Consider the following 12,019-nt stretch of genomic DNA (forward strand, 5'->3'; position numbering starts at 1 on the left):
GTTCTTGCTGTGTGCTGTGGGTGGGTGTGGTCCTTTATGATGTTGTGTGCCTGTACTGTTATTAGTACGTGTTGGATACACTGTGTATGTTAACGCAGGTCAACAGCAAGCCAAACTCAATTTTCATGAGCCTGGAAACTGAGTGTCTTGCTCCTTTATTACGGTCTTCTCCACAGCTTACAATTCTTTACAACTGTGGCTTGAATAGCTCGATGAAAGGGTAGAGTGAAACTAAAAACAAACAAGGAAATAAAAGATGCTTTAGCTCTTTGACATGTGAAATAAATGCACCAAAAGAAATGGCTACTGCAAGAAAACATGCATGACAGTTAGTCTTAGCTGCTACTAATGATAAACAGTTATTTTAGCAATCGTTTCATATGCAAATTATATCGCTAGCATCATTGCTATGTTAATAAACAGCGCTCTAAGCAAAATCAGCTTCTGGGATAAGACTAATTCCTGGTACAAACACATTCACAAAACGATCTCTAAATCAGCTCTTATAGAACATATAAAGTGAACCAGAACATTCAATAAACTTACAGCCATTGCTTTCAAAGGTGGAATTTGTTGGAATCAAATTGTTAAATGTTGTCATTGTTGTACTTAAATTTGTAAACCGTGCCTTAAACTGCATGGTTAGATATTCGTCTATTCCTCCCCTACACATCTATGATGCTGGGGGAGGTAATTAGCTCAATTCAATTCAATTCAATTTTATTTATATAGCGCCAAATCACAATAAAAGTCGCCTCAAGGTGCTTAGCTGTAGCTGTTTAACTGCAGGCACATTCCATGTGAGATTCTGGTTTCCTTATCTTCTGAGGGATGTCCATCCCCGGCCATTTAGGGGCTCGCCTATGCTTGTATATGGTGAACCATTAAAGTTAAGCCATATACGCGTGTAGGGAGATGACCTTTGAATAATGAGGAAATGTGGTTAAACAGTTGTAAGCATATATTGTGTGGCAGGAAGTCAGACACACTTGATGACATCTCCGTTTCGGAGTTTTTACTTCCATCCCCTCTTAATTTAACTGTGACTAGTATTTGCAATGGAAATTACACATGACATGAAAAAAATTATACATGATGTAGTAGATTTTTTTTAAGAAAAAAGATAATTTAAAAAAGTATCTCAAGCACTTTAGCAAAATTCTCATGTCATCTGTTTCATAATGTTTAATAAGCTTCATACAGTTAAGCACAATCACTACATGACTGAAACACAAGCATAATCTCTATTAATAAAAATAGTATGCATGTATGCCTGAATAAAAACAAACAAGTGAGATGTTGGAACGCTTTTATTTTTATTTTTATTTTAGTAGACACAAAACTTACAATAGACAGCTGCTGGGGTTTGGAATCGAAGAAATATTTAAAATATAATCTGATCATTTTTGGAGCAGCCTTCAGGATCTCTACATATTAACATTTCTGTTTTTGCTCCTGGTGAAAAAGTTTCCTCCTGAATTTAAATATTTTTAAATTCAGCTGTTTAAATAAGAACAGCACATTTTACATCAGGGGGTATGACAGGTGAAACATTCAGTTTAAAATTTAGTTACAGTAAGACTTCAATATTAAATAAAACGGTTCAGTTGAACTTTGATCTCAGCCAAACCGATTCACTCAGGGACAAATAAAACACTAAAATAAACCAAACATTAACATTTATCTAGGTGACTTGTATATCATGTTTAACCTGAGTAGTGAAACACCGCGTGGGTTTGAAAACGATGTGACGGGAGTCCACTGTTCTCACCGGCTCTAGTGAGCCTTGACCACCCGGCCAGCTGACAGCTGGTGGCTAACAGACGTCTCCGACAAGGTCGGAATACTTTTTGCAAATATGTGTTGTCTTGATAAGTCAAGCAGATGTTTGAAGTTTACACAACTACATTCTCTTCTGAAAATATCTTAAAATTTTATTTTGTGACCCAGAAAGGGTCAAATTTAAAAGTTTTTAGCCGCGCTTCTCCGCCATTGCCGTGTTTACATTTTGGATAAAATGCATTCTGGGATATTTGACTGCACCAAGTCCACACAAGTAACGACCGATGCATGCTCGATAAAACAGGAGGAGCGAGAACACATCCAGGAATTTTGAGCATACTTGTCTTGATGCGTACTTTGAATTGGAACAGTACTTGGTCTCCAACTGATGACGTCATCACAAGTCCACAAGAACCCAAGAACACACAAGTACGCATATTGAGAAATGGCCAGTGTTTTTTCCCAACTGGCTGCAGCTTCTGCTTCCTAACTGCATTGAGACCACAGCTTACCCCTTCAAAATAAGATACAGATAAACCAATGCTGACTGTATAGAAAGTATTTTTAACTAAAAGACTCTCTTTTAACATAAATTATCATAGATGAAATATGACATTATTTATCACTAAATTATTATGAACCATTTTTAACCTTTTACTTGGGGCAGAACACTCCCTGCCTGGCATTACTGATGCCACTACTACTTTTTATCAGTCACTTCCTTTTCTAAGAGCATAACAACAGTAAGTCTTTGAGACTCCCTGGGATGATGTCCTCACTTCGACCTTTCTGACTTTCCTGTCACTGCTTGGAAAGGTGGTTGTGATGATAGCCATTGTCCATTGTTTCAACAACACAATGTCACCTGGCTTAAGATTGCAGTGTGTTCCATGCCACTTGCCTTAAATGGATGGTGTTGAGATTTTCATTTCTCCAGTGACTCCAGAATTCATTGGTGAGTGCCTGCACTTGTTTCCATTGGCTTTTGAGCAAGTCTTTTCCACAAGTTTCCACAATTTTTGAATAATAATAATTTTTTAAAATAGTTCTCCACGTCATTATGCGGGCCACAAGTAGAGGTGACATGGGCCATGAGATTGAGACCCAGGCGTTAGAGCTTCTTAATGCATGTTTTGTTTGGGTTTGTTTGGGAATTACCAGAAATAGAGAGAGCATAGCCTAACGTATGAAACAGGAAAAGACCGCCATGTAATCCATTTATTTCAACAAAGTAACTATATCCTGAATACCACCTTTTTTAACGGTAACTGTATACAATTACTCATATTTTGTATTTTAAATACATAACGGCAGTACATGTACTCCGTTACTCCCCAACATTGTTAAGAAGGTAATGGCACGTACCAGTGGGGTCCAGTTTGAGAAGCATTGGAAGCGTTCTGGTTTGAGTCCATTCTCCTGAATCTGAGTAACAAAAGTACCAACTTGTCGAATTTCAGCGTACACTTCAGGTTCGATCAGCTCATTTATGTGTCCCCAGTTCAGGTGGTTTGGTCCCTTGTCTGGTCCCTTGAACCACATAGTGTCCATGAGCTGTGATGCAGGTACTGCCTGGGTTGCTAGATCAGCTGGGTTTTGCTGTGATGTAGCATAATGCCAATGTTCAGGGGATGTTGACTGGCGTCTATGATAAACTCGATTATGTACGTAGACATAAAAGCGATTTGAATCATTGCAAATGTACCCAAGAACCACCCTGCTGTCACAGTAGAATTAGACAGTGTTTGGTTTGTGATCAAGTTCCTCCAGAATGAGCTCTGCCATTTCCACCACTAGAACTGCTCCACAAAGTTCAAGGCGAGGTATTGTCGGTTCTGGTTGTGGTACAAGTTTTGCTTTTCCAAGCACAAATCCCACTTTGCATTGTCCATCGGCATTGACTGTTTTCAAGTATGCTACTGCAATAGCCCAGCTTCAGGTGTCACTAAAGACACACAGTTCAGTGTACTCTGTGGCTGTTCAGATCTTGGAGGGACATTTTCCATGTTTACCATGTGTCCATTTCCTCTTGAGGGAGAGAAGCATCCCAATCTTGGACTCCATTTGACATTTTACGAAACAAGAATCTGCCTTCGTCACAGGCGATGCTAGTCTCAAGAGGTTGAAGATACTATTAATTACTGAGAGAACCCTGCAGGTGTAGGGTTTGTCATTGACAGCTACCTTGAAGGTAACCGAGTCAGTGTTAATGTCCCACCACCAGTGTTGGTCAAGTAACTTGAAAAAAGAAATCAGTAACTAATTACTGATTACTTATTTTCAAAAGTAATTAGTTACTTAGTTACTTAATTACTTTTTAAAAACATGATTTAAGCTGAATAGGTAATAAAGCGATAGATCTTTCAGCCCAATTCTACTTTTTCTGCCTAATCCATCATACAAAATGTAATCAAATGAAAAAGCCTCTTTTTAAAACTTGTTTTATTAGTTTTAATCTTTTAACTTTATGCATCAAGCAAAAATTTAATTATATGCAACATTCTCTGACTGGAAGAGATTTGTTTAACATTTAAACCTGTTTTCTGCACATTCCAGCACATAAAATAAAATATTTTTTTGTGTTTACACTCAGTCTTTCAAATAGATGCAAGTAAAACACAGCAGAAAATAAATAAAATCAAAGACTCAGCGGTCCTGTTGCTCTATTTTCACCTGTAAAGCAGGAGTGGGGCAGGTGGAGGTTTGCCCTGGTGCAGGTGTGCTGCAGCGGTCAGTGGAAGGATCTGGGAGTTTCACATTCCCGTGGCAGCGTACTCGGTGCTCGCTCGGACATTTAGGGATTTTTTCGCTGTAAAAAGAAGTTTTCTTCCCACGCAGTGAGCAGCGGACGCTAATGTTTTTGTCACTTTTTATGGAACCAAACTCAAAATAAGGTCAGTACTTCCACGCTTTAAACGCTGCACGCTCATACTCTCTCCCGCACTCGATATATTATCCATTGTTGATCTGCACACAGCTGTTGACACGAACGTCGCACTCGCTTACGTCACTGTCATGAGACACTCTCGCAAAAAAAATCACAATTTTAGTAACGCTGTGACGCAGCGTGCTTACGGGAGAGTAACAGTAATCTAATTACCTTTTTTGCAGTAGTAATCCCTTACTTTACTCGGTAATTGAAAAAAGTAATCGGATTACAGTAATGCGTTACTTGTAGCGCGCTACTCCCCATCTCTGCCCACCACATTCCTAGACTTCTCTGAGCCGGTAAGGCATCGTTGCCAAGACTCAAGTCTTTGATGCCGGAGGCCAAATCTTCTGGCTTGAAGGCTTGCATGACTGAGACACTATTTGAGGCGATTTTGTGGAGCGTGAGGTTAGACTCAGCTAAGGATGCACATGTGCGGATTGATGGCTGCAGACTCCGTGAGAACTGAAAGCAGCCCGTCATTGACGTAGAAGTGTCTCTCGACAAAGTGTCTTGTGTCTGCTCCAAACTTTGCCTTAACTTCCCAGATGGCCAGGTCAAAAGGTCAAAGGTCACTCTTTCGAGGATGCCAATGTTCACATTTTGGACAGAGAGGACAGATGGTTTGAAAGAGGAGTGAAAGAAGCCATCTATGTCCACTGTGAGCGACCATCTTTGAACAGAGGCGGTGGTTTACGACACCAACTGTCTGCCATCTATAATCCAGTTTTGAGTTCCCTTCCCAGACGCCTTAACGCCCACTCACATCCTGGGCCATCTGACCTCAGGAAATCACATGATAAGGTGGGGCCAGGTTTCACAATGAGCTCACCCGAAACCCTGGCTGATTAGGACCCACACCCGTTTTCACATCTTGGCTCATGTGATTAGAGGATCATCAGCGGGTCCTTTGTCCCTCTTTGGGGGGGATACTCCCACTAGGTTTAAATCTGGGACTCTCGGCCATTTGACCCGAGAACTGAAGAAGCTTCTCGGATGAGAGGTGAAACGTCTTCAAGCAACTTTAAGAAGTCCAGACGCTTTTCTTTGCAATTTTCACCACATAATTTTCTGAAAACAAAATGCAATAAACACAAAGTCATGAAAAGAAAAACTCACATTCAGTCTTTTACAATCACCATGTAAAGTTTAAGTAAAAACAGACTTGTAAGTCTGATAAACTCATTGTTGATCTGTGGGACCAGCACCCCAAGTCCTAATCTGTGCTCCTTTATCACCCAGCAGGCAATGCAGATTCTGGATGAAGCCGGTGGGCGAGGCATCTCACCCAGTTCTAACTTACCTCAAAGCCTTCCAAGTGTCTGCCCTGATTAAAATAAATAAATAATTGCATGCAGCCGGCTGCAGGCAGCCCTCTCCCCTCGAGATGAGTGCACTTGGTAACTAACTGGGTTGAATTTCGTGGCCTGGACGTAGGACGCAAGCGTCTGTTACTTTTAGGAGGCTGGAGTAACCTGTAAGAGCTATTTACACTATAATGGATTATTACTCAGATTTTTACCTTTACAGTTTCACAAAGGTTTAAAAAGGGAATGTCCACAACTGCAGGATATTTTATTAAAACAATTTAGAGCAAACAAAGAGAAAGCAGAATCAAACAATCACAAAAAAATCCAAATGACTTGAATTTTACTTATCTAATTAATGTACTCGGAGATAATGATGATTTCGTTCTAAACTTTGGGAGGAGAGCGACTGGGGACGATAACACAGCCGGATCCAAAGATACACTCATATCTGTGTTCTGTCCTGAGTGGAAATTCAAATCCTCTATAATCAAACAACAAAAATGGCAAAATACAGAATCAGTTTGCAGGTTTACAGTTTGATCACTCTGACGTCTCTGCTGTAACCTTTTAAATCTGATCTTCTGAACTGAACATTTCACAGAGGATAAAGGGAAGCACGCCGTATCCCATTCCTGCATCATCTCCTTTTAATCCAGTTACGTACGAGTACTTTCTTTGCTTTGTCTTAGAAACTCTGGTTGTTTATCATTTGTTGTCTTTAAAATAATTTCATAGATTATATTTTTTATTTATCACATTGGTTAACCTTATACCTGATTATATTCTGATCAGCATCACACAATCACACATAATTAACTATCAGCAAAATCATACATGAATTATGGTTCTGTGTTCAACAATTACAACACTTAATAGCACTTCTCTCATTCAAAATCACTTCTAATGATGACTCGGTGACGCGGTTCTTATCGTCCACATTTCTGCAGACACACACAGAAACTAAACTCTTCTAAAATCGAAGCACTTTAAAGAGTCCCAGGTATTTAAACCCTAGTGGGGGTTGTTCCTTTAGAGCATAGTTAAAATACTGGATCATGTCTATGCACACATATTAGAATAATTTTCAGCACTCAGCTTACTTCTCCTTTAACATATTAATCAACTTGTACTTTGATTGATATCTTTGGTTAAGAATAACGATGATTTGCTATTAGTAAAAACACAGAGTGCCATAGTGTTTATTTTATTTTGAAATCCTGTGCTGGCTCGCTACTTTTGCAATCAGAATTATTATCTGAATGTTTTTTGAGGATCCATAAATTTTCCATAGACTCCTCTTGTTCATGTGAATCTTTTATCTTTTTATTTATTCATTTCTATTTGTGTCATTTCAGTTACTATATCATATGCAGTGTAGTATGACCACAAGGCAGGACGGGCAGGAGGAAAATAATGGGAGTATACAGATCCAGGGTCATCTGTAGACCCAAGGACACCAAAGACCTGAGGCAGACATGTCTGCAACATCTGTGCTCTCATGCCAGCAGGAGAAGGAGGGAGGCCCCAGCTGAAGGGTGAGAGCCCCAGAGGACTATGGGCAGTTGACCCCACTAGAGGTCACTGCAGACACGTTTCTCTAAACTTAAGTATGACAAACCTGATGTCGTTATAAATGTGTCTGATGGACAGCAGATTTGAAAGTTTGGTGGTTTGAACAGTTTTTCCTCACATGTTTGTCATGATGATCCATCTGTGAGAAGGTGAAGAGCTCAATGAATCACCAGTGGGAACATCAAAGAGTAAAACATGAGTAAAAGGTAAAATACAGCAAATGTTTGTGAGGTTTTTTGATAAAACAGATCAGGCAGTCTTATTGACAGGACAGATGATCAGAGGTGCAGAGTTTTTACCACCATCAGTATTACTGGGACTGAAGAATGGGAGGAGTTTCTCTGTGAAGGAGCAGCCTGTGAACGAGTAGATCAGAGCTGCAGCATCTACGTCATAGACGGAGACCAGACCCTCCTCATAGTCCACAAACACCCCCACCTTCTCAGGACCAGACCGGAGAGAGAGACGGACTGGAGGGGCATCAAGAGCTTCATACTCATTTCCATTTCTCAGCCATACAGTCCAGAGACCGTCCCCAGGACTCAGTCTGATTTCTCCCTTCCTGTTGATCGACTCTGTGGCCACTCCTAAAATCCACTCAGTCTTTCCTTGAACCTGAACCTCAAAGTAAAATCTGCCTGAAGAGAAACTCTGCTCTCCTAAAACCATAAGATAATATGTAAATCTCTTTGGGTTGTCCGGAAGTTTCTTCCAAACATGACTATCACGTACTTGTTTTCCATCATCAGACAGGATGAGATAAGGATTTGCTGTATCAGGATCCAGAGTCACGTCCACTGCATACTGCTGGACTCTCTTCAGCATTGCAGCGTCAATCAGCTGCTGCCTGTCTTTCCAGACTGTCTTCTCCAGCTGAGCCACAGCTTTCACCACTGTCCCCTCATATGATGGTGGACGGACTCTGACCTCTGTCCAGTCCTTGGTGGGTGGAGCAGCTTTCAGGGAGGAGAAGCTTTGGAGGAGGTGGAGGTGGTCTTCAGAGTGTGAGAGCTGCTCCACCTCAGAGCTTCTCTCCATCAGCTCAGAGATTTCCTGTTCCAGATCTTTGATGAGACCTTCAGCCTGTTTCTCTGTAGATTTTTGTTCATCTTTAATGTCCTTTATGAGCTCCTTCAGGCGTCTCTCAACAGACTCCATCAGAGCTGTGAAGACCTGAACACCTCTTTCTGCCTCACTGTCTGCAGCATCTTTACTCATCTTCACCGACTCTTTGATCTCCTGAATCTTCAGTCGTCTCTTCTGGATCATCTGCTGAATCTCAGCCTCTGTCTTCTCCAGCTCTGCCTTCTTTCCTTCATATTCTTCTCTCAGAGGAACAAACTCGTGATTTTTATGATCTGATTCAGAGCAGAGCACACAGATAAATGTCTGGTCGGTCTTACAGAACAGCTCCAAAGGTTTGTCGTGCTTCCTACACATCCTGTTTTCCAGGTTCTCCACAGGCTCAGGCAGCAGATGTCTTAATAGGCCTAATATTGTGACATGAGGCTCCAGGTGAGTCTGACAGTAGAAACACAGGCAAAGCAGACAAACCAGACAGATCATCCATAATGAAAACCTCTTAAAGTATTTCAGTAAGAGAGCCTTCCAGGATTTCCACTGAGGTTCATGTCTGAACTGAGCAACCATGTCAGAGATGACGGTGTTGACTTTCAGTTGAGGTCTTTTCCTGAATCCCGTTTTACACATGGGACAGAAATATTTCACATTAACATCCCAATATTTAGTGATGCATTTTTTGCAGAAGTTGTGTCCACATGATGTGGTGACCGGATCAGTGAACACATCCAGACAGATGGAGCACAGAAAGCGATCTTCAGACTGCAGATTGCTGGCAGCAGACATGTCTGAGAACAAAAGTAAAAATGTCAGAAACTGTCGGTTCTGCATGCTCGTCTGTGAACAGGCTGTCATACTAAACTACTTTCAGAGCAATTCCTGCATAAAAATCTTGTGAGGCTGATTCTCGACTTTTTAACTAACAGGACTCTACTTGGACAAATGGGATCCTGTTTGATCAGACCGCTCCTGGACTGGCTCCTCAGTGGAATGCTTCACATGTATTACTGCTTTAATACCTGACACAAAAATGTGTCAGCACGTCTTAAAGCTCATTTTTCAGACCCTTACCATGTAACTACAGCCCAGCCCATGCAGCAGTATATTAATGACTAACCCCGTTTTGTGGATGGATTATCTCAGTTGTTCTCCTGACTGAAGTTTGGTCCGTTTACAGCATCCTGCCATGCGATTGCATTTGTCTCTAACCATCAGGAACCCTCACGTTAACTTTTATCAAGTGGAAAAAAGTTAGCGTTCATCCTCCAGCTTCAGTGTGTTTATGTTATGCTAACATAGCTGTGTCGCTAGCGATCACGTAGCACATCATTATATAGCAGCTAGCCCAACTTCAGTAACCCTACAAACGTCACTGCTGTTTAGTTTTCTGTCTTCATTTATGTTGGAAGTGATAGCAGAGCTGTACGTTTGAATTTGTTTCAGAAATCTCTCAGTCAGAACATGCTATATCATGTTTAGGTGGAAACTAGCGAGCTAACTTCCTGCTAACTTCTAACTCTGTTAAATGTAATAAAGCCTGTTTTCATGGATGTTAAACTTCATAGTTACACCTGGTAAAGCAGCAACGCTGATCATTTTATTAAAGATGAAATAATTTAGACAGTTTTTAACTCTCAGTGATGCTGCAGTGTTCGTTTGACTTTGGGACCTGCAGCGGCTAATGACGTCAGACTTAAAGACCAGATACAGATACAGAGAGACAAATGTGCACGAGACTGCTGCTGATTTTCACCCCCGAGCTAGTTGCTGAAAAATAACTATAAACAAGATAAACTGAGCAAATATTCATACTGGAGATCTGCATGGACCTTGGAGAAACTGATCCGATCTCTCGTGAACATTTTGAACCATGGAACCGTCAAAGTGAGTCAGAAGAAGGGTAACTGCTTAGCTAGCATTGAAGCGAATAAGTTATCAAGAAGTTAATGGAGGATTTAATGGCTCAGTTCCAGTGTTGTAGGTCTGCATGGGTGCGGGTGAAGCCGGCTAGATCCTGTCTGAGAGTTGGACACTAGAAGTGTGCTGGTGAGTTAACACGGGAGTGGGCAAATCAGGGTCATTTAGAAGCTGTGGAATGAAGTAAAAGAAATGACAATGCTAATGATAATTATTCATTTTAAATTGAATAAAGTTATTCTGTTGATTTCATGCTGTATTAATTGTGTTTCAGGCTGCTTTTGTTTCAGGCCTGTTTGTGTGTAGTCAGAAAATGTGAGCAGCTTGCATAGAAAGGGGAGTAGACCAAGGTCAGCGAGAGGGGGAGACAGTGGTGTTACCATAGAGATGGAGAGAGAGAAAAGTACTAGTTGTGTCACAGAAGGCAGCTCCCACGACCCTTTGTTTAGCCAGACCCCGCCCATAAAGGGCACTTAGCTGCTTGGTCTCCGGATATCTTTTCACTGAATACTTGGAAAATAAAGAGTGTGAAATGAAGTTCTTGTCTCTGCTTGATCTCTACCATCAAAAGAACCTGTGAAGTTGGAGTACTTCAACAAAGCTAACTAAGCTAAATGCTGATATATAGCTGGAGCTGACCACGTTGAAGTTAATTTTGATATTAAAAGGTCATAAATCTATTTTATTTTCCTGTTGCATTTGATACTCAGCACTGTATAGAAATGATTGACGTCTCTGCATATTCTTATTGTGCCCATACATTAACATACACTGTAAAACTACAACCTATGGGCTTTAGTATATTTTTTGGTATGTTTGCAAAGACCCGTTTTGATAAAACAATTATATTGCTTTGGGAAAATGATACTGTGAGAGTATGCATATTGGTAATCTTGCAAAGATTCATTTTGGTTGAAATAGTTATGCTACGATAAGGCAAATTTATATGTGAGAAATGCACTGATTTTGGTAGTTTTATTTTGGACATTTGAATTTAATTAATGTATTGCTTCATTGCTATGCAGTGCAAAACAAGGGTCCTATAATTCAGTTATAAGGTTTAGTACTGTAAATATAAGATCTACCATAGTTTATGGTTTATTCATGATTTCTGATAGAAATGTGAACACTTGATGAACAAATAAGCTGATTCTGATTTAAAGATTACATTCCATGATTAAGATGCACTGTAAAGAATATTATTAGAAATTAGAATTAATGCGTGGTGCTTGTTTTGCTTGCATTATTTACATATGACCATATACATCACTATAGAATGTAAACTGAATTAGTAATAGCCCTGTTGTTTACAGGCTAGGTTTTATCATGAGACCTGGATATCTTCCTGACGAGGAAGATGGCGAGCCTTTCCCTTCCGAGTTGGCCCAGAATGGCAGGTTGCTCTTTCCCCACCAACAATTGCAACAGT

The 12,019-nt window shown here is 40.5% G+C and overlaps 1 protein-coding gene across 1 annotated transcript; it reads right to left on the reverse strand.

The window, feature by feature from the left end:
• Positions 1-7,842: 7,842 nt before the first annotated feature.
• LOC134629850 (E3 ubiquitin-protein ligase TRIM21-like) lies at positions 7,843-9,459 on the reverse strand. Its single transcript, XM_063477359.1, has 2 exons — positions 9,201-9,459; positions 7,843-8,954 (listed from the first exon to the last, which is right to left on the reverse strand). Exons 1-2 carry the CDS (start codon positions 9,457-9,459, stop codon positions 7,843-7,845), a joined length of 1,371 nt encoding a protein of 456 aa, XP_063333429.1.
• Positions 9,460-12,019: the final 2,560 nt, after the last annotated feature.

This window comes from Pelmatolapia mariae, linkage group LG6 (genome assembly GCF_036321145.2).
Source record: "Pelmatolapia mariae isolate MD_Pm_ZW linkage group LG6, Pm_UMD_F_2, whole genome shotgun sequence".
Classification (NCBI taxonomy): domain Eukaryota; kingdom Metazoa; phylum Chordata; class Actinopteri; order Cichliformes; family Cichlidae; genus Pelmatolapia; species Pelmatolapia mariae.

Excerpts from the sequence above, each read along its gene's own strand:
- LOC134629850 (XM_063477359.1), bottom strand. The coding sequence starts at position 9,459 with ATGTCTGCTGCCAGCAATCTGCAGTCTGAAGATCGCTTTCTGTGCTCC. Across the intron at positions 8,955-9,200 it reads ACCTCAGTGGAAATCCTGGA|CAGATCATAAAAATCACGAG; the intron begins AGGCTCTCTTAC and ends TCTGCTCTGAAT.